The sequence below is a fragment of the Anopheles stephensi genome, chromosome 3 (genome assembly GCF_013141755.1).
Source record: "Anopheles stephensi strain Indian chromosome 3, UCI_ANSTEP_V1.0, whole genome shotgun sequence".
Taxonomy (NCBI): domain Eukaryota; kingdom Metazoa; phylum Arthropoda; class Insecta; order Diptera; family Culicidae; genus Anopheles; species Anopheles stephensi.
The window spans coordinates 27,350,218-27,372,857 of NC_050203.1; the positions used below are offsets into that span (position 1 = coordinate 27,350,218).

The window sequence follows — 22,640 nt, forward strand, 5'->3', positions numbered from 1 at the left end:
AATTGTACATTTTTTTTTTGTTTTGAACAAAAAACGGTTTACATTCACTCCAAAACGTTTGAATAGATTGAAAAAAGTACTTAAATGTCATAATTTCAGGATGGCGAAATCACCCACTGTCCAGGACATCATAGATGACAGCAGTCTGACAGAAGGTAAACAATCGCGGATTGCATGGAAAAATAAAAGTGATGTTCGCGCAGCGAAAAGCAGACAAAAATCGACACGGGTGAAAATAGTTTGTAGTTTTCGTCTCGCTAAATTTTCCTCGCTGGTGGGAAATCGTTCCCACTCTCTGGCAAACTCCGAACCCGCGACCGTGATGGATATTAACAGAAATAATGCATTCTTCGAGAAGGTATGGTGTTGCTTTTTTTTTCAGACCATGGAAGGACTGTGTTTTTGATTTTTTTTTTCTGTTTTCTTTCTGCTTTGTTCCGCACACCCTCTTGTTAGCTAAAACAAAATGTTACCGATTCATTCGACCGTCTGCGGAAAGCGGTTGACATGAGGGAAAAGTTGCTGCTCAGACAGCTCACCGTCGTGGTACAGCAGGCCCAACACATCACCTTCGAGTACGACAGTATCCGTTTTCTGGGCGACGGGGAGGATGATTTGGTGGGTCGTATCCGCACGTACGGCCGGTACAACATTGACAACTTCAACGTGATCCTGCAGAAGGAACCGTACGAAAACGAGGACTACATTCTGCCGTCGAACGATCACGATCTGATGCACAAGAGCTGCCGGCAGGGTGCGGATGATGAGCGCAATCCGGAGAGTGAGGAAATTGTGGTGGAGTTTTTTAACAACCGTAGCCTGATAAAGGACAGTGCCGAAATGGTGCGGGAATCCATCATTAACCTCACGCTGAACGAAAGCCGTGAGCTGATCGATCGGACAATAGGCGGCGGTGGTGGTGGTGGTACAAGCAACGAAGAACCGTTGCGTGTGTGTAGTAAAATCGATCCAACAACGCACCGGGCGTACAGCAGGGGTCGGAACTCCCTAACCGACATGCAGCTCGATTCGCTTTCCTTTCAAGGTGATCAGCAGCAGGACGATGGCAGTAATAACAACGTTGCCACTAGCAACCCAAAGCCTGCCGCCCGGCCCGTATCGCGTGATGGTGAGAAAGTGATTTCACTTTCGCTACCACCGCACCGCATGATACCGAAAGCGTCCCAAACGGATGGGCTAATTGTTGCCAGTGGCACCGACTCGGAAGGGAACGTCCGTGAGTCCACGGCCACCGCATGCAAGGCGGCCATCGATAAGCGCATGAAAAACGTAAACCATGTCACCATGAACAGCTGCGGCAGTACGATCAATCTGAAGAACGTGACCAATCTGACGATAAATTCGTGCTCGGAACGGCCACAGCTAAAGGAACGGGAACGCGCTACCGTCCCGGAGCCCGGAAAATGTCCCTCCGAGGAAGGCAGCCCGGAGTGTGGATTCTACAAGCGACTCATTACGGAGAACAAAATCCTACGCAACCATATACTCAAGTCAAAGCTGGGCACCGGCACAGGTGCATCGCGCTTCATCAAGTCACAGGTAGATCAACCGCTAGTTAGCTCATCCGTGTCGGATCGTTCACTGTCTTCGGGTACGGATGAAACGCTTACCAGCGATTCGAAAGCACCTTCCGGCAACAGCAACAACAACAACAACAACGATACGGATGGTCTATCGAGCAGCAGTACCAGCTCCAGCGGCGGTGCACCGGCAGCACCAGGTACCACCAATCTTAACATTCCTCTTTCTGAGCAGGAACTGCAGCACATGTTCGATCTACCGTCGGCCATGTGCGACAAAAGCCTTTCCTTTGTGTTGGGCGAACTGTACGGGTTGCCGACGGGTGGTGTGGACGCACTGCCAGCGCCCGGCAAAACTAAGGAGCACACGATGCAGATCCAGCAATGGCTGAAGCAAATCATCTCGGAAGCCGAAACGGAACCGTTTCAAAATGCCGAAATGCTAGAGTTTAGCAAAATTCACGATTAATTCAGTTTTCGATCGTGAACTGTTCCGGTAAATGTTCCATAACCGCAGGTTTTTTGTTTTTTTTACATATAATCTAGGCAAAAAGCAACAGCTTCTTAACGTATTATCTGTGATTGTTTAGGTTCCATCTCTCACTCTCTCGATGTATGTAGCTCATGCAAATTGGGCTACCCCTCGCGATCTACGTTTTCCGCGCTTCTAAACACTTACAAAAGATTTCGCCATCCACACAAACCCCATTTTTCACCGTTATTATTTGCACCAATTAGTACTTTGTTAGCGTTTTGGGTTTGTTAACGCGTTAACGATACGATTTTCTTCTGCATAAAGCATCTTAGGTTATTCATAATTCTTTTTCTTACTATCGCCGTTTTAAATAACATTCCACTATCGCGCAATGAGCACAGACGATTCTACACACACACGGAATCAGTTTCAAAGTGGTGTGCCATTGTGTATGTGCGAGGGAAGCGTACTTAGAAGGTAATAAGGTTACTTAGATACAATCTTAAGAGGAGAGCGCCTGCCAGCGGAACGATCGATCCCCGGCCATAGTCTCGCACGCGGTCACTTGTGGGTACTTGTGGTAACGATTGTGGGGAATCGGTTTCTTTAAGTATCGATACTAAGCCCATCCGGCTTCCCATCCTGCTCCGGGTGCACTACATTACTTTTACCCAATTTTTCTATCTTACTCTGGGTGTGTACTTCTGGCAAAAGAAAAAGCAGTGGAAAACAGAAACCACTAGTAAAAGTAACTAATGTATGTGAGTGTATGGTGTGTGTGTACGTGTGATGTATGTGTCCTTTGTATGACCAGTCTCAATTGTGTCGCATCGAGCAGAATGCAGCGTGTAATATGGCGTGTTCATTATTATAGCTTCTTTTGCTAAATAAACATATTTCTTACTACTGATGCACGTGTGCGTTCGAATTTTAAACTTTGTAGGCTAAATAGTGTAAGCTTCCCTTGGGGAAAATTAAATTTAAAACGTTCCGATAGGGACGATTCAAGACTAACGATATGGTAACGACAACGAAGGCCTGATTCGTCTCCCTGGCCGAGGTAGGTTCGTAGGTCGCAAAGTGTCTTAAAAATGTAACGGAAAGCGAACCTGGGATGCAAAAGAACCGGTAAAAGACTCGAGAAGGCCTCCCCTAGAATATTTCGTGTGCAGCACGGTGGCCTGTCATTTTTGTTGCATAGTGTAATTTCTGTTTGGTCAAAACTCGTTTGAAAAAAAAAAAAACATTGTGCATTGTTCTTCAATACTGTCTTGAGTATTTTAACTATGAACCTATTTGAATATATTGAAAGTTAGTTATAAGGTGGGTAAAAGACTCGAGAAGGTCCCCCATCCCCCCTGACAAAATTTATTACGCACTGTAGTATTTACGCCTGAATGTATGCAACCCACAGTACACGTTGCGAAAACTTCACAGTGTGCTTTCAGTGTGGTCAAAAATGGTTGAATAAAGTCGAATGAAATATTGCTTATTATTCGATTAAATACCCCTCCCTCTATCCACACCATTTAAATTGGTTTACAGGAGCTACGTAATAATTTTAGGTCACGCTAAAAGGGACCAATCAGGCTTACTACATACACGATGTTCCTGGACTATAACGGAACATTGGTTCGATGGATACTTGTTAACGGGCATAGATATTCAGAAAAGGAGGTAAAATAAGAATAATAACATTTCAAATCACTTCTTACAATGAATATTATCATGCTCTACTCACTGTCCAGTAACAGTATTAAGGAACAATGCACAATGTTTATATGAAACGAGTTATGGCAATACAAAAATCCCACTGTGCAATAAAAATGACAGGCCACAGTGCTGCACACAAAAGATTCCAGGGGAGTGGCCTTCCCTGTTCTTTTACCCTTAAATGTCCAATCGGTACGAAAAACAGCGAAACGGGACGAAGGTATCGGAACGGTACGAAAAGTGGCAAAACTTTTGGCTAAAGTCTGAATAGATGCCCCACCTCCCCCCCCCCCCCCCACTCACGGACACTCATTTTTACAACTGAGTTACCTAAAAGGATATATTTTTCAGACTTTTTACTGTAAGTATTTATTTAATTAGTACTTATTTATTATTTTTAATTATTATAAATAATTATTACATCGATTTCTCACATTTTTGCTTAACTTTTACCTAAATTTAAGGTAACTCTGTAGCGAAAAGTGAGTGCCGTGAGTGGGGGGAGGGCATCTATTCAGACTTTAGTCAAACTTTTTTGCTAGGCTCGAACCGGAACGGCCAACATAAGTGCGTACCATCCCTACTCACCCGACAGCAACGCATGACAGTTGTGCTTCAACTCGCACCAACAACAAACACAACCACAGCTGTCAAAGGATTGCATCGCTTCGGGCTCTTGTCAAATCATCTGCTCACGTACATTGCCTGCTCTTGCCGTCAGTGGTTTGGTGGCGAATATGAATACATTTTCCAATTCCCGAGCACAACTGTTTGCGTTGTAAAATTGGAACCATCCTGCGCCATTGGAACTTGAATACGAACGTACTTGGCGAGTGGCCTGTGGGGCCCCAAAACACCAACACCAGTGCAGTGGGTAAAGCAAACGGTACGGGTGGTACGGTGGTGGCAGCAGGTATTGGAACTTCCCAACAAAAAGGCGATGGTGGCAGTGTATTATTGAGCAGGCAGCAAGCGTTCATAGCAATCGGTGAGAGTGTGTCGCGTCGCGTATGGGAGGAAATCCGTTTTTGTGCTAACCGACGTATGCCACTCTTCCTTCGCAGGTGACCCCTAAGATTCATCCACAAGTGGTCCATTGTGTCGACCGTCGCACCGAACCGAAGCAATCTCATCCGGACCCGACCATGTCTCGCGGACCCGGACCCATTCCTGCCCGCTGGCTACACTGCCCACGGAAGTCGGAAAAACTGATCGCAAACCATTTCCTCGCGTTCAAGACACCGCTGAAGCGTGAGTTTGAGTCCCAAATGCCCATCCAGTGCTCCTTCACGCCGTCGATGCTGTTCGATCTGATGAAGTGCCACAAGCAGCGGATCGGTCTGTGGATCGATCTTACCAACACGAACCGGTTCTACGACAAGCACGAGATCGAGGATGCGAGCTGCCGGTACATTAAGCTGCAGTGCCGCGGCCACGGCGAAACGCCCTCCATCCAGCAAACGAAAGCATTCATCGAGCTGGTGGACGAGTTCATCCAGGAGCGGCCGGTCGAGGTGATCGGGGTGCACTGTACGCACGGGTTCAACCGGACCGGGTTCCTGATCGTGTCGTACATGGTCGAACGGATGGACTGTGCGCTGGATGCGGCCCTGGCCGCATTCGCTGACGCAAGGCCACCGGGCATCTACAAGGGCGACTACATTCGGGAGCTGTGTGTGCGGTACGGCGAGGAGGACAATGTTCCACCGCCACCGGAACTGCCCGGCTGGTGCCTGGAGTATGACGACGGTGATCAACCGAACAATCATCAGTACGCCGACGAGGACGATGACAACGATCAGCAACCGAGCCACGAACAGAACAGGAAAGGTACGAAGCGTCGGGCGCATGATGCCGGTGAAAATGGGCAGACCGGTGGGCCGAGTGGGAAGCGTAAGCGCGCCTCGTACAACAAGAATGCCGTCTTCATGGACCGCGTGCCGAACGTGACGCTCGTAACGGACGAGCCGCTGATCGCCCAGCTCCAGGAACGGGTCCGTACGATGTGCGGCAGCAAGCTGCAGGGCTTTGCCGGTGCGCAGCCCGTCTCGATGGACATGCACAACATACGCTACCTCAGCGAGATGCCGTACCGGGTGTCGTGGAAGGCGGACGGTACGCGCTACATGATGCTGATACAGGGCGAGGACAAGATCTACTTCCTCGACCGTGACAATTCCATATTCGCCGTCAAGGGCATACGGTTCCCGTCGTTCGCCGATCCGAACCAGCACGTCACCGATACGCTGGTCGACGGCGAGATGGTGATCGACGAGTACAAGCAGCAGTACACCCCCCGCTACCTGGTGTACGACATCATCTACCTGTACAATCGCGAGGTCCGCCAGCAACCGTTCTTCCCGAACCGGTTGAAGCTGATCGAGCGCGAGCTCATCCAGGCGCGGACCCGTGCCATCCAGCAGGGCACACTGGACCGGAACAGTGAACCGTTCGGCGTGCGGCTGAAAGAGTTCTGGGACATTAGCAAGTCGCAGTCGCTGCTCGGGCCGAAGTTTAAGCAAGCGCTCGGCCACGAACCGGACGGTCTCATCTACCAGCCGTCGCTCGATCCGTACGAGTCGGGCGTGTGTCCGCGTGTGCTCAAGTGGAAACCGCACCACATGAACTCGATCGACTTTCGGCTAGTGATCAAGGAGGAAAACAAGCTCGGCATGTTGCCGCGCAAGGTGGGGTTGCTGTACGTCGGCGGGATGGATCAGTGCTACAGCCAGATCAAGCTGACGAGCGAGCTGCGCAAGCTGAACAACAAAATCATCGAGTGTAAGTTCGACAAGGAGTGGGTGCTGATGCGCGAGCGCACGGACAAATCGTTCCCGAACAGCTACGAAACGGCTAAAAACGTGTGGGAAAGTATCCGCAACCCGGTGACGGAGGAACGGCTGCTGTCGCTGATCCAGAAGGAAGCGTACCGGTCGGATTCGGACCGGATGCCTCCGCCCCGGTCACATTAAGCGCAACACAGTCACCCATGGCCACCTTTACCATGGTTAACGGTTTGTGCGCAGCCAGCCAACGAAGAGGACCTTCCCAATCCCATCATCCGCCGCCTACTGCTCATTTATCAATTCGAAATTGTTAACTTTTGGATTGTTGGCTGCACCTGGCTGCTAGACTTTTGAATGAGCTGAACACAGATCGTTGTGTAAAGTTGTGTGTTTGTGTGTATGTTTTACGTATTAGATAAGAAACAGGGGCAACCATTGGCATACACTCTCGCGCATTGTTTCCGGCAAGGAAATGACAATTTTTTTTATATATATATTTAGAAATTCCCGCAACACCCGGACAGCAGCAGACTATTTATATGCGTTAAGGACGACATTACCGCGAGAGATCATTCGAACGGAAAACGGTTGCAAAGCAGAAGCATTAAACGAGCTGGTGGGGTGCAGAACAATGCGAAAGACATGTTTCATAAGGTAGGAAATACGCGTAGTTTAAAGGAAGGAGGAAGAAGCAAGAGAAGGAAGAAAACATTCAAAAGGATATAGTGAAATTAATTATCGCATACCTTGCAATAAAGTTCTATTACAAAACAAAACAAAAAACTGCACACATGAAGAAGATTGGTGTGAGCGTTCGTATAGAAAAATAGAGTTCTAAAAGTACAGTGCTTCAAACAGAAATTCGGACACCTTCAGGTCGAGCTATTGCTGGGACTATGAGGTCGATTTTCTTAGGCTGCCTGGAGGATCATCATGCTCTTTTCGCTCATCTTCTACTTTCTGTTATCTCATAATTTATCCGGGTCCCAGATTCGATTCCCTATCCGGACCGACAGTGTTATAAATTTGCCGATCAAAAGAGACCAGATCTCCAACAACTTCTTGATCGTTTGCTTAGGGCATCGGTGAATGGTGAGGGGCATTTTGGCCCTAAAAAGTATCACCGAAAGGGACCTTATCCTATCCTACACTTTCCTTTAGCACAATCTTTCTCTAGGCGATCCAGGGTCTAGGACAGCGTGTGGCTCGTGCCTTATTGTTTGAAGACGTATTGCTGCTCACTGATCAGATCATTGCCGGTGTATTGCTCGGTGATCCTGAGGCACCAGCACCGAACCACTAGGACCACTGGCGCTGGTAAGCTACAAGCGGCCTTTGGGTCTCTTCAATGTGCCCCGACCCAAAGGGTCTCCTTCAAGTCGCTAGCGGGCTAGCCCAACAAGCAATACAACGCTCCAGGACGAATGAAGTCAGCTTGTGGATGCTCGTAGATTCAACTCGACCTAAGCGCCAGAGTCATGTACAGCTTGATCTCTCCAATGTGCGCTATCAAGAAAAGTTTAATACGATATGATCGCTCCTCTAGGTCCGCCTCGGAACGAGCATCCCTTGAAGAGCGCCATTACCCTTTGCCCAGCCATCTTTCGTCTCCCGCGATCTCCCCTTCTTCATCACATCAACTAAGGAGGGAGCTTAGGCATTGCTTGGTTCTATACGACTCATCTATCCAATCCCATACTAAGCAGTGTCTCCAACCCTAAAGGATAACAAAATCCGTAGATCGGGAACATCGAGCAAGAGCATTCAGCAGCTTTTAGGCCTATTTGCCAGCAGGCTTCTTGTATGACGAGACCATCCCCATGGCTGAACGTTGATCCATCCGGATGGTTACGATCTCTTCGTAGGCGATGTCCCTTACATCGGATCGTCAACCTAACGAAACCTTCTAGCCTTTCTGGGAAGGGAATTAAGCCCAAAAGAAAAAAAAGAAGAACCAGCCATACACTTTGAATACAGTTTATTAACAGTTAGATTTGAATGATCGACTCGACTAAAAACAAAACAGAGAAAAACATAATTAAAAATTATCACCAGATCGTTCGATAGAATGTTTCCGTGTGTGCTTTCTGCCGATAAAACACAACTTGTTTTTTTTTTTACAATTTTAACACCTTTTTTAGCTCACACAGCTCCGCTCATTTGTTTGCTCTTCTTTACTGCATTCACTTCAATACTCCATACATTTTTCTTCCCTCCCATCGTTTTGCTATAAGTACTAAAAATTGGGAAAAACGGGAGGGGTTTTCAAGGGTTGCAGGGGGAGCGCGGGGGATGATGTAAAGCGCAATTCCTCTCTTTCGTATCGTTTTGTACATTACACATTCTGCTGGTTTCCCTTTACAATTAGACACACGTGTGTGTGTGTGTGTTTTTCTTAATAGATAAAATTGAATAATTTAACTACAAACGGGCATTTTTGTTTATTTGTTATTCGGTGCGACGCGTTTTCATTTACTATATAGATATGACCCGCTTCTCAGCGCTTGTATGTACACGATCACGTGCGCATTTCTGTCCTGTTGCCAACTAATATAATACGACTGCCGGGGTTTAACACAACGCAGAGAATGAAATTTGTTGTTTGGGGGGGGGGGTGGGGGGGGTGGCTTGGTTTGCTGCTGCACGATCAGAACGTTACAGTTTACAATTACACACCAGGATTATACACATCCATATACACATATATATATATAATCATATAGACTGGGAGACTTCAACAAGGGGTCCGGAGTTCCGAGCAAGCAGCAAAAGGCGAGCTACCGAGGCTCGTCTGTAAATATCACAATTCATTTATTACTCCTTTAATATGTGTTTAATATGCCGAAATATGCTTGTTTTTTGCGTTCTTTTCTAGCTTTTTTTTCTTGTATATATATAGATATTTGTTTGTATATATATATATCCTAACTTCCTATGTAGACACACACGTGACATTAAACCGACCGGCACACAGTATCAATCCGTGGAATGCTCGTGTTACCTGTGGCTTTTAGCAGGATAGGAAGTACTCAAATGATCCGGTTCTACGCTCCTACTACACGCGGAAGTAGGTATCAACGCTCAACCCTTCCAGTGTGTCCGCACAATACTGAAGAGCGTGAAGTCGATCAACACCAACCCCAGTGTGTGGTGAGCCGCTAATTAAAACATCGCTAGTACACGTCGTCGACACACTATTGTAGTAGTAGTCGTAGCAACAAACAACCCGTAAGCATGCAACGCATCCGCTAATATGTCCCCCGGTCTAAGCTGTCCGTCCAAGTGAACCCCCGACGGGACTGTCCTCCTCAAGCCGGAAGCGCAAAACGAAACCTCACTAGACTGTGCTGGTCATTCCCGGTCTATCGCTGCAGTCCGCTGGTACTGTGCAGGGCAACCGCCGCATCATCATAATCCACCTCCGTTTCCTCCAGCTTAGCCGCACCGCTACAGATCCGACACTTGCAGCACACGATGCAGGGAGCGGCCAGCAGTAGGAGCGGTGAGGCCACCAGCAACAGTATGCCGAACCCGGCAAATATCCCAATCACCTGTGCCCGGTGCCACACGACGGACGCTCGCGAATGACCGAGCTTATTCTTGCACGGTCCCTTGTCGTAGTGCCGCAGCAGGAAATCGTCCTGGAAAAAATGGGATGCACATTAGAGTTCGTTGTTCATCCGGCGGGGGAAGGAGGAGGATTTGGTGCGCCGCTCTATACTCACGTCCAGACTAGCGAGACAGTACCAGCAGAAGACGTGTTTGCACCGTTTGCACATCATCTGCGCGCAGCCCTCGTCCTTCTCGATCGGGACGGTGCACATCGGGCAGCATTTGATGAGATCATTGTCGAACGGGATGCCGAGCGCGTCCGTTTGGCCGTCCACTGCGAGGCGGCGCGAGTTCTCCTCGCAGGACATCGTCGGATGCCACTGTGGTACGGGGAGGGGGGCGGAGGGGTGGGGTTAAAGAAAAAAAAGTTGGTCTGATTAGAACAGTACAGTAATGGAGCTGATCGTAAGTAAATGTGTGTGTGTTTTATTATTTGGATCCTTAGGAACGTCAAGGTCGCCCTCCACTCATTCTTGTTGACTTCATTCTTAAGCAATTGGCTGTTCCCATGGAGCCATCAGGCTTCCAGCTTTATGTTCAAACTATTCAGTCGCCGGTGAATGTCTCTCTCGCAAGTCGAATTCGACGAGCTTGTCGCAGTTTAAAGTCTTTGCAGAGGTCTATTTGGACTTTTCTGAAATTGTGGAGTCATTTATGAGCCCTTGACTCAATCCATAAGACCCTTTGTTTAATTTAGTAATAATTGGAGGGCTTGGGATTTTCGCAAAATCGTCGATCGAATCTCTTCCAAAGGACTGGTTATTCTGAGGTACAGGACTGAGATATATCATTAAGTCTAGTAAGCCATGAAGCGACTGTGGCATGATGACGCAGGTCGTTAAGCCAAGTAGGAGAATTCATAATCGATCTAATTATCTAAGCCTTCTCAATATCGCATCAGTAATAAGAAGAGGACGCTATTGCGCAGTGTCTTAAGCTCGCAGGATATTAACAAGCTTCAGAGTTAATATATTATATTAAAAATTAGCATCAGAGAGTCCAGGCTCGAGGATTCCACTGGCAGCTAGCAAAAGGGATCAGTTGGGCCAAATTAGAAGGACCAGCGCAGTGGCGGATCAAGACCTTTGGAGGCCCCGAGCGGAATGACAGTTGAGGCCTCTCTAATTGTGACTCGTTTGTGAGTAAGACCAACAGGATTTCTTTCGTCGACGAGGCCCCGAGGGGACGCTCCTTCTGCTGCTAGGTTGATCCGCCACTGACCCAGAGCTGAGATTGTTGGAGAGGATATCCCAGAATACCTATAAATGGAGTGTTTCAAACAACGCCACAGATTCTAAATCATATCGCGACAACCTACATAATTCAGTCTAGATTTAATAACGTACTCAAGCAGCGACTACAAGGCGCGTCATACATCCTCTTAGCCTACGTATTTGCCCACGGAGCTACCAGGTAAATAGAAGATGTAGGTCCAACTAGCTAGTACTTCTTGATATAAAGCGTGGTCTTTCTTCAAGGAGAGCCTTCGATCAAGTGGAATATCCAAGGCCCAAACTCATAATAGTATTGAAGTACTCCACGCAGAGTGAAGCTGAAATGAATCCTAGGCGACACTAGTATTTGAGGGAAGTAGTTCCAATCCTGAAAAAGTGACGCCAAATCGAGATCCTGCAGGAAATTCCAATAATTCTCTTCAAATACTCAGGTCCTTAAAAGAGAGCTTACGATCAGGTAGTATATCATGGACATTTGTGAAGCTGGAACGAATGCTAGGCAATGCTAGTATTTGTTGGAAGTGATTCCAAGCATCAAAAGTGACCTCAAGTAGAAATCGGGCAGGGCAATCCCGTGCTTTCCTTCCCTACAACATCATTATCGGTGTGAACTACTTACAAACTAATGCGATGGCAGGCCAGGGCAATTTGAGCCTCCGCCCCGATACTTACCGCTTTCTTACAGCCCGAACAGAAATCCTCCCGACACGTTGGACAGTGTACTGCGCAGGGCGATGGCATGCTGGAGGATGACGGGGACAGTGGCACGATGCGATCCGGGCAAACCGTCGAGCCGGTTTGATTAGCGCCCGCCTGCCCACCAGCCTGCTGTTCCGCCGCACCGACGAGACAGATGGTCTCACAGCCCGCTTTCGGGCACCAGGTTCGGAAACGGTCCAGTTCTACCTCTGTGGATTGAAATCAGTAGAGTGAAGAAGAGAACGTTAAATATACATGTCAGACAGTTCCTAATCTAATGACAAACGTTAGAAGCAGTTTCCGGTGGATAAAGATTAACCCGGGGCTGGGATGCCGTGGACGCAATTGATGATCCATAATAAATCAAACACCCGCTCTACCGGGAACCTGGGGACGGATCTTGTTTATTTGCAGATGATTTGTATAAATTATTCATCCCATTATTTGCTGCTACCGTCCTGGCCACACACGGTCGTCTACTAGACCGCGACCGGTGTGTGTGTGTGTGTGCAAATGAGAACTGACAGGACAGAGTGACGTCGGTTGGCGGAGATTGATTTATCATGTCTCCGGGTGAAATATTTCATCGATCGACCGTTGCCACCTTCGCACAATGTCCACTAGAATTTGCTGGAACCGTAGGTCCAAGTGAAGGTGGCCCGAATTGTACAAACTAATTACTCTTGAAATCTCATTTCACAACGCTCATAGACCTGACCCTTTTCCAGCCAGGCCAATGTTGGCATTTAATGCCGTGATCGCAAACCCGCCCGAACTTTCACACTTTGGCCGACGACCACGAGAAGTTCGGAATGGAATTTTCGCACATCGCAGGCAGAACGAACTTTCGCTTTGCGTCCGGTTAACCGGTTCGGGTGATGAAAAACTGCATTTTCTGCTTTCCCGTGCGGTGTTAGCCTTTCGAATGGGGACAGATGCGGTTACCGAGAAACGGGCGTGAAGGTTCGTGATGTGCTCTCAAGCTTGAAAATATTTAACGAAAAATGGGGTTTGTGGAAGGCAAGGAAAAGTAATAAAAAGCATGGAAGAAAACTTGCCCTTACCCATTATTAGCTTTGTGATAGGATGCATTATTTCGTAAGGGGATACTACCGGGTTTGCTAAATGGAATTGGTTGATCATATGTTTCCTGATGATGAGTATTTAGTGTAGTCCATGAGAAGAAACTAGACAGAAGCTCCAATTTGGAATGGAATTACTAGGCCCGCTTGTTAGAATCTTTGTGACTGGACATCTCTATCATCACTTCAACCTTACACTAGCAGCATCGGAATCCTTGAGGATTTGATGTTTCCAAAACTCATCTTCTACTATTAAACTCCGGATATCCCGATGCTAAGGAAATGATTACTTTGCAGATCTGTTGCCCACAAATTTCGTGAAAGGGCCGAGCGATTGGGTGTTGATTTAAGAAACAAAACCTAAGACAATCGTGATTTACAGACATAAATCTTGATTCATTTTAAGCTGAGCGTCATGATGCTGGACCTTGAGTGTTGGGGAACTTTTCCATAAAAAAATATACTTTTGGAATCGGGACTGCACTCGCTGCAATCTGCAGTAGGACCATGTCAGAAGAATGACACCGGAAAATCCTGTCCGAAAAATCGGTTTGACTTCTCTCCTTTGGCTCTAGAACTTCAAGAGGTCTCGGTCTGCCATCCCTGGCTTTTTTGACCCAATTTTACACGTACACGTATAGTCAAGTTGGGTGCGGCCTGGTGGTATAGGAGACAACGGCACCGATTTTCATACGTGTCAGGACCGGGGTTCAAATCCCATCCGGACCGTTTTCCCGCAGTGAGGACTGACTATGCAACAACGTAGTTTATTTTTTTCTTGTTTTTAAACAATCTCAAGAGGTGTTGGCCAGCCTGTATTACCTTTCCTTGAATTTGATTGTACCTGAAGCTAGATAGTAGGTCCGTGTCAGTGGCCGGGACTATAACGGCGACGGTCTTCACACAGCAGGACCGGGGTTCAAATCCCATCCAATCCGCCTCCCCGTGCGCAGGACTACTTTGCTATGGGTAAATCATGCCACAGGAAGCCAGAAAATGGCAGGCCGAAACCTTTAGAGGTTATAGTGCTACGGAAGAAGAAGAAGATAGTCCAGCGTACGGAACTCTAAGCCTTTGGGTGTTCGAAAAATTCCCCTCCAGGACCTAGACCGGGTGTATAGTTTCATAAACCTTTAAAATAGTTGAATAGGTTAAATGATTCCGATCATACCAGGTTGACCTTCGTTGTCGAATATGTATGCTTCGTACAAACATACCAAACAACTATAAATCATACTTTAAATTTTCATATTTTTGCATAAACTTTTACCCAAAATTGCAGTCGCCAAATACCGGATACTACCTGATCATAGCTATATTATTACTGAGAATAACTTATTATGAATTTATTTTTTCAATTCCACTGCCAGCAATTACTTACCTCTATTCAGTCGATAACGGTGGTGCTTTTCCACCAGGGACGATGAGGCCAGTGCCGTGATTTCGGCGATCGTGATGATGCCCTGCGCGGGACACATCGCATCCGGGCAGGACACTTCGTACGCACCTTCGGAAATTTCAAACTCGATGTAGGCCGTCATGCACTGTGCCGGAATCGGGGTCAAAATTAACGCCATGGAAAGTGAGAGGAAACAAAAAAGTTGTCGGTTAATTATCAATTTAACATTTAAAATCGAAGGATGGTAAAATGAAAAAGAGTCAGGAGTAATTGGGTCAATCGAGTGATTAATTATTTTAAGAACAATTTTCTTGCGCACATCGATTCGTCCATAATCGTTGCAACAAGCTTAAATAAGAGCGTAAAAGTACGCTTCAAGTGTGATTAATTAGCTCAATTATTTTCAGCAGATGGTTGAGGACAATTATTTTAATGTTTTGGTCACAACTTGGGAGCCTTAAAATTGGGCAGGAATCTTTAAAATAACCTAAACCCTTATTACGATTTGGTTTGCCTTTCTTTACCTCATCATACGACTTTGAGTGTCTTTATTGAGTTTATCGCACTGTAAAAACACTTGCCGCCGTTGCTCTGTGGGTATTAATTAAGAGGGGCCACCGACCACCATCATTCAAAAGGGGCTCGGTATTTTATGAGTGTCAATTAATCCGCCATAAAGATGTTAAATGAAAAAGCCTTCTTCTCTCTCTCCCTCTGTCGAGATTTGACTGATCCGTTGGCTGGAAAAAGTGATTCAGTGATTTAATAGAAAAAAAAACTGTCAACGAGAAGACAAATCGTTGAAAGAGATTGTTTAATTAATACCGACTGAAGAGGATATAAACGAGCTCTAATAAGAATTGTAAATAGGTAAAACAAATAAAATAATCGGACCAGGGAGGGAACAATATTTCATCGCAGCAAGCAGTATGATGCATTACGCTCGATAGCTGTGATTACGAGACGATAATTGATACTCCGTGACTTTGTCCATTCTCGCGATGGATTCATCCCGGGGTGTCGGGTTCCTTGGATGCAAATGTGTTCGTCCCCTTGGACGATCTGTGCCCTACGGTCAATAACGTACAATTAATTTCATTGTACGGTCTTTCCATCGACTCGGATGCACACGTCTAGGCGTGTTGTTGCACTTTGATCGTGTTATTCACGCTAGGGTTTCGAGGTGCGGATGTATTACCGACGTCGATCGACGTTTCGTAACGCGCGGCACTATTGTCATTTATCGACAAGTTCATCAGAACGACTTTAAGGGTGGCCCCAACCGAACACGTTGCGCTTACCGTTCTATAGCACTTATCAAGATGAACGGCCCCCCAAAAACGGTCGACATGAAACGTTTAGCAACTGGCGCCCTTTCCGTGCCACGATCACGTGCACGCTGTAACGATTGTAAAGCAGCAGTTACCCGGTAATTGTTACACAAGTTCCGATTTCGAACGCCGTGACGAACCGGACATGCGGTGCGCTTGATTTTAGCTGGAAGATAAGTCAGCTATGCTCTACCTGATTGTGCAGTGTTAAATTGCAAAACGGTCACTCCTACGAGCGGCTCCTTCATCCATACTGATCACTGCAACGGCCAAGAAAAAGGTACACGCTACACACTGTAGCATTTAGTAGATCGGTTTTCATGTCCTTCCCACTGATCATGATCAATCAAATTGGCCAGAATAGAGTTTCATAGGCTATCTGCTGAAAAGATAATTAGTTTGCAAATGGAATTTTAAATTGTCTCTCCCAAAGTTTTTAAGCGGCGCCGCTTTCCAGAAAGGTCAAGAAATATGAAAAACAGACAGTGTTTTTTTGTGCCAAGTTCGCATCTCCATTGTTTGTTCCGGAGCAGTAATGCAATTACCGAAAACAAAACGGACACACTTAACAGACGAAAGAGCAGCTATCGATCAGGTGATGGCAAAGAATCGCAAATTCGATCAACACTGAACAGCTCAATTAATTATGATGATGGAAGTGACGGCTCAAAAAGCAACAATACAAAAAAATGGAATCGACATACAGCTGTTTCCATCTGAAATGGAACAGCTTTAAATGATGACCGATGCGAGGGGTTTTTCTGCTGTTTTAGCATGGAAACCTCGAGAGGGCTTGGCGTCCCGGTTTTGCCTTCCTCTACTTAATTTATCAGCTAGGATTTCCAATAGAATTTACTGAAGTAATTTTGAAACAACTGTTTTTAAATATTATTTCCGTGTACGTTGTTAACAAACTACCAAATTCCACGGAAGAATCAGAGACACGAGAAATTAAGAAGGTTTTATAATTCACATCTTAACCATTAATCATAACGCCATCATTTGGGAAGATGCTTCCAGGACTTTCAAGTTCAAGTCCATGTGAAGCTTCCTCTTTTCGTGATAATCAATACATCTGCTCTGGATTATTTTCCATATAAATAATCTTGTATACAATGAAGTATCAGCAACTTTGCACATAGTATCGTCAATGTTTGATATTTCTATTCAACGTACATATTTTGATCACAAGTTTGCATGTACAAGGCCGTCAACCCTTAATAAGGAAACATATTCTATCCCCAAAAAGCAAACACCTCAATAAAATCTTATAATTATTTTGTAATTATGGCTCTGTACCTACATAATAAAATATAGTGCCTTCAAATCTCTTAGGCCCTTTTAATAGTGGCCATCCTTCTTGTAATAATATAAAAAAATTAAATGAGATATCAAGTTCTTCTTGACTGATTTGTAATGAAGAACTTACATATAAATTTGTTGAATTCATAACAATTATACTCGTTAGGGGCTTATTAAACAAAATTTCAATATATTAAACCCATTTGACAACTAAATTTTTGTATGACCGTCGTTCTTTTTTGTAAATAAAAATACTGTGAAGGTTTCAATTCATAATTATAGAAGAGTCATGCATAAATCACTCAAGCTGCCATTATACATTCCAGAACGTAATAGAAATATTAATTTATCGGTGTTCCACTTTACACGAGAGCTACTGTATAAACATATGCTTAAAATTTAATCATCTTATTTGTAGAAGCACTTCATACAATCTAGTACAAAAAAGTGTTCTGACCATTTAATTGATTTCATTGAGTTCCTAGTATTTAACTAGTGTGTACATTAACCCGTATTCAAAAGAGCACATCATTTGCTGTACAAGTTTCATCGTTATTTCGAAACGATAGTATTGAAATTTAATAATCACTCCGCATAAGCACACTCCACCCATTATGCTGATTAACTATCCGAACGGGAGTCGAAACGATCCGTTCAACGGGAGAACGTTTTATCAAGAGGGCTTCCTCTTCGGGTTTATTATTTCCGCAGCGGCTTAAACATCCTTTTGCGGAATCCGATAATCGTCATCATCATCATCATCCACCCATCGAAACGAATCGTCGTATCAAGCACAAAGCTCACTCACTCACCACACACACAACTTCTGCATCGTCAGCATCTCATACACCCATTTGGGAGTCGAGAAGTTTCTCAAAAACTTCGACCTTCCGCGTGTTCCTGCTGTCCGGGGTAGAGGCAACATTGAAGAGTGTAGCGCACGCTTGCTTTACAAAAAAAGTATTCTACGTAAACATTGCAACCAAAAACAAATATTCGCAACGACAAAAAAAGACCAACATTCTGCATGTTCAGAAGCAGAGGTCTATCGGTTGGCCTTTAATGACATGGGGCGCCCCACGGTTTGGAACGAGACGATGACGGTGATACACGGCAGCAGCCATCGCAGCATCAGCAGGCGACAGAGCGCACTGTTCCTGGCCGTGCGCTCGTCGGGAACCACTTAGCAAAATTGTTTAGCAAAGACTCGGTGGTCGGTAATCCAAGCCGCATCTTAGCCGGTTAAAGCCGAAGGAATGCTGCAGAGATAGAAGAAAAAAGTTCTTGGAATGCCGGCTCGATATATGACACGCAAGAGCCCAGTATCTGGCGTAAGGTGAAGATGTCCCCGGGCGAAAAGAAAACTCTCGTAGTACCGTAGTTTAACAATGTCTCAAGCCGTCAGCGGGCGTGCAGCAGCAGAAGAAGGAGTTGCACATTAAATTACAACGACAGTATAGTACGGATGTTTATTGCAGCTCGTCGGGAACTGCTAAGAAATACGGTTCACGTTTCCGTACCGCGCTACCGAAACGACTGGAATGAATATTCGATTAAACTGCACTGAAAGCGGGCATGAGTGTGTGTCTCCCATACTTGGTGCAATTTATTCCGAACGTTTTCTCGCTTCGCATCAGGTAAAACAAAAGCGGAAGCACCGGGTAAAGCACTGGATCCACCATCAATAGGATCACGTCGTAATTGGAGAATTTATGGTTCGTTCAGCCAGTTCCATTCGGAAGAAGCGCATTCGCGGGAAAGCTTCGGATGCCATAAAGGCAGCTTCCAGTCTATTCGTGCAGAATATTAAATTAAACGTATCGCGGGGGTGGGAAAAACTGCCGAATAGTTCGAGCAAAGCCATTGATCATTCCCAGTATCGCAGGACCGGCTGGAGTAAGATTGGGTGGGCTTTAAGCGCAGTGAGCTCGGCTAAATGGATGTACTGACGCTGAATATTTCATTAGTGTCCTTCTGTTGATGAAGAATTGTATTTTAATGGCGAAGAAGAGGTCTTTTAATGCTTCAAATATCCTATAAAAATGATGATTTCGTTGATATTTACCTCGCATAACTTTTAAATTTAAACGTTGAAATTTAAATTCAAAATTTTAAACCAGTTTTATTTTGTAGAAGCTTTATATTAATATGGAAAATACAGAGAAAGGTATAAAGTTTAGTTGAAAACAGTCTATAGTAAAATAAAATCAATTTAATTAGCGTAAAAGATGATTTACAAACCAACCTCCATGCGAATAAATTTAAATTTTACTTTCCCGCCATATGTTCGGCTGCCGACATGCAAGGGTTAACTCACATGGAGCACACTTGAACCATCGGCTATAAACGGAACCGCTCAATCGACACCTGTCAAACTGGTGTTGCCCGCCAAAACAAACACAACCCGTCAGACGTTCGTGCTGTGCTATTGCGTGCTTGCGGCTCTCGTTCATTCCGTAGCAGTTTTTCGCTCTAATTTAGTGTTTTTCTTGTGTGAAATCGACCCAGCATGGATGCGAACGTAAAATCCAACCTGCCGTGGGTGGAAAAATATCGTCCAGCCAAGCTGACGGACCTAATTTCACACGAAGAAATCATTGGCACGAGTAAGTACAGCGCAGCCAGCCGGTAGCAACCAACACCCCGAGACCTTGAGACGATTGGGATTAATTTAATGTCTGTGCTTCGTTCTGCTCCCATTTTCACAGTCAACAAATTCATCAAGGAAGAACAGTTACCACATCTGCTGTTTTACGGACCACCGGGAACGGGCAAAACGAGCACCATCCTGGCCTGTGCCCGGCAGCTGTACAAACCGCAATCGTTCGGTTCGATGGTGCTCGAGCTGAATGCGTCCGACGATCGAGGTATCAACATCGTGCGTGGACAAATCTTAGATTTTGCCTCCACGCGAACCATATTCAAGGGTGGATACAAGCTGATCATACTGGATGAGGCGGATGCGATGACAAACGATGCACAAAATGCGCTCCGGCGTATCATCGAAAAGTACACGGAAAATGTGCGGTTCTGCATTATCTGTAACTATCTGAGCAAAATCATACCGGCCATACAGTCGCGCTGTACACGGTTCCGTTTTGCGCCACTATCGCCGGATCAGATTCTACCCCGGTTGGAGCACGTTATTGAAGCGGAAGGGTAAGGACTCACCATACCAATAGTTGGTTCGGGATAAAATAAATTAATAGAATCTTTCTTCTATCGGCCAGCATCGACGTGACCGACGATGGGAAAAAGGCACTCATGACCCTGGCCGGTGGCGATATGAGAAAGGTGCTGAACGTGTTACAGAGCACCTGGATGGCGTACAAAAGCGTGACGGAGGTGAACGTGTACAATTGTGTTGGGCATCCGCTGAAGGAGGACATCAATAACATCATATTTTGGTTGCTTAACGAGGAGTCATTTAAAACGTGTTATGAAAGTACGTGTGTTCTCGCAGCTGGAGGTGGTGCAAAAAGCTCAATAATTTGTATCGCTTGTATTACAGAAATTCAGCAACTGAAGACACAGAAAGGTTTGGCGCTGGAGGATATTCTAACGGAGATACATTTGGTCGTGAATCGGTTGGAGATTCCACCACGCGTTTCCTCCCAGCTGCTGATCAATTTGGCATCGATCGAAGAACGGCTAGCGGATGGGTGCGTCGAAAAGCCACAGATAACCGCGTTGATAGCAGCGTTCAGTAAAGTGCGTACGTTAGTAGTTTAACGGTGATCCACCCCAATATATTTAATCTCATTCCGTAAGCTATGAAAAATTAATTTTCCTTTCGTACGATTCCGTTTTCCATATCACTCATGTACAACGAACAACAATAGTTTAAGGGACACAAAAAAATCTTGTTACTTTGTTGCGTGTCAGACGCAACAAGAACTGTAATAAATTATTTCCATTTATAAATAACATAAAACTGAATTCAGCTGCATGTGCATGCATTACAAAGAATGCTTTCAAAGCTGAGGTTCCATAGTAACGCTCCAGCATCCAATCGTTGGACCACTACGTACGTTTTTACCACCAACTTCATCCGTTCAGACGTGCTAGGGCGTACCGGAATGGTATCCAGAGTGCTACGCACGCTTCCAAAGGAAGGCACAGTACAACGGCAACGACAAAACTAGGTCATCCATTCCAGTCTGAACGTCTACAACAGTGTTCACATTGTTGAACGCCACAACGCAAGACCGGCCGGCCAGGGTTTAGAAATGGCACGGAAACGGAATCTTAAATCACACCAAGAACGAAACGTGGCGACAAACTTTGTCCTATGTTAAGTCTCTCCCGGTTCAAGGCAGATATAAGATCAAGGGATAGCATGCTAGCTAGTACGAACAAATGTATTTAAATGCATCGAAGTCAGTTGGAAAAGAATTCAAATAAAAAAAACTTTTTACTTGCGCAAAAACGGTTCCACGGAATCGCAATTGCCGGCTCTTCGGCAAAGGATGGGTGGTGGACGTGCATAGCGTCGGTAACCGTTGTCCTACGTAATGCTACTTAAAAACCTGACCCTGGATGAGAGCTTCGCGTAAGTGAGATTCATTTAATTTGCCCATCTTTTTATTTTGTTTCGTGTTCCGGTGATCCCACTTGCCTTCGGTTCACCGCTGGCGAGTGGAGCCCGAGAAGCTGACCTTCGGGGATTTGGATTTCGTTTTGTTCTATACGCACGGTGGCTTTTTTTTCCCCCGAACGCAAAACGGCAACATGATCTCGTAGCGCAGTAATGCAAACAATTAAAAAAGTTTCAATTACTAGGGCAAAAGGCAGGGCAAATAGCAAAAAAGGGAATGGGACCTTTTTTTGATAAAATTGCTGTCGAGTGGCTCTTGCTCTTTTGAACCCTTAGGTTTTTTAAAGTAAAATATATTATCGCGCTTTCCAACGGCACAATAAGGTGCTCGTTTTTATGCATGTTTAGATCATGATTTAAATTGATATCAGCTTGCGCCCTGCTATATACTGTTGCGAGAATTTCATTTCCATGCGAATTTTTCAAGAACCTAGTCCCGTCGTCATCTTCCTTAGCTGTTCATATTTCCAACAGCATGGCGACACTTTCCATTGCTCTTCCGCTAGACGAGAATAACAGCTCTGCATGCGACAATTTCCAAGAGTATCTTTCTCTCGCTCACTTCATGTGTACGACTAAACACATTGGAACCGGCATAAAGCTCACATCATTAGAGACTGGAGGGCACCCAACGTGGACTCTGCTGTGCTGGATTAATTTACACCGGTCTGCACCACCAGCAGCAAAGCCATCGACGAGAACGTTGCCATCATGCTGGTGTTCTGCATGGATGAGAAACATGGCGTCCATCGCTGCGCCCTGTGCGTCAGAAGAGGACGTACGGATGGAGGCGCATGGCATAATCGCATTGTAAAGTACAAACCGGGGAGACGAGGGGGGTGGGGGTGCACAGCATCTTCAGCAGTTC

At 45.6% G+C, this 22,640-nt stretch overlaps 4 protein-coding genes across 11 annotated transcripts in view; 3 read left to right on the forward strand and 1 right to left on the reverse strand.

Moving 5' to 3' along the window:
- The first annotated feature begins 147 nt into the window (after nt 1-147).
- On the forward strand, nt 148-2,930 carry LOC118511530. The gene is made up of 2 exons (XM_036054719.1): nt 148-358; nt 457-2,930. The coding sequence occupies exons 1-2, from the start codon at nt 323-325 to the stop codon at nt 2,008-2,010; spliced, it is 1,590 nt and encodes a 529-aa protein (XP_035910612.1). The 5' UTR covers nt 148-322; the 3' UTR covers nt 2,011-2,930.
- Nucleotides 2,931-4,402: 1,472 nt separating this feature from the next.
- LOC118511535 (mRNA-capping enzyme) lies at nt 4,403-7,291 on the forward strand. Its single transcript, XM_036054731.1, has 2 exons — nt 4,403-4,717; nt 4,794-7,291. The coding sequence occupies exon 2, from the start codon at nt 4,875-4,877 to the stop codon at nt 6,699-6,701; it is 1,827 nt and encodes a 608-aa protein (XP_035910624.1). The 5' UTR covers nt 4,403-4,717; nt 4,794-4,874; the 3' UTR covers nt 6,702-7,291.
- Nucleotides 7,292-8,476: 1,185 nt separating this feature from the next.
- LOC118511531 overlaps nt 8,477-22,640 on the reverse strand; it is an 88,792-nt gene continuing 74,628 nt past the window's right edge. For all 8 annotated transcript variants that reach the window (XM_036054727.1, XM_036054720.1, XM_036054724.1 and 5 more), the window contains 4 exons: nt 14,525-14,687; nt 12,035-12,270; nt 10,241-10,447; nt 8,477-10,156 (listed from right to left, as the gene is read on the reverse strand). In XM_036054727.1, coding sequence (XP_035910620.1) covers nt 9,878-10,156; nt 10,241-10,447; nt 12,035-12,270; nt 14,525-14,687 — 885 coding nt within the window. In that variant the 3' untranslated portion in view covers nt 8,477-9,877. The remainder of the gene's footprint in view (nt 10,157-10,240; nt 10,448-12,034; nt 12,271-14,524; nt 14,688-22,640) is intronic.
- LOC118511536 (replication factor C subunit 5) lies at nt 19,553-20,956 on the forward strand. The gene is made up of 4 exons (XM_036054732.1): nt 19,553-19,781; nt 19,884-20,334; nt 20,406-20,620; nt 20,687-20,956. Exons 1-4 carry the CDS (start codon nt 19,685-19,687, stop codon nt 20,905-20,907), a joined length of 984 nt encoding a protein of 327 aa, XP_035910625.1. The 5' UTR covers nt 19,553-19,684; the 3' UTR covers nt 20,908-20,956.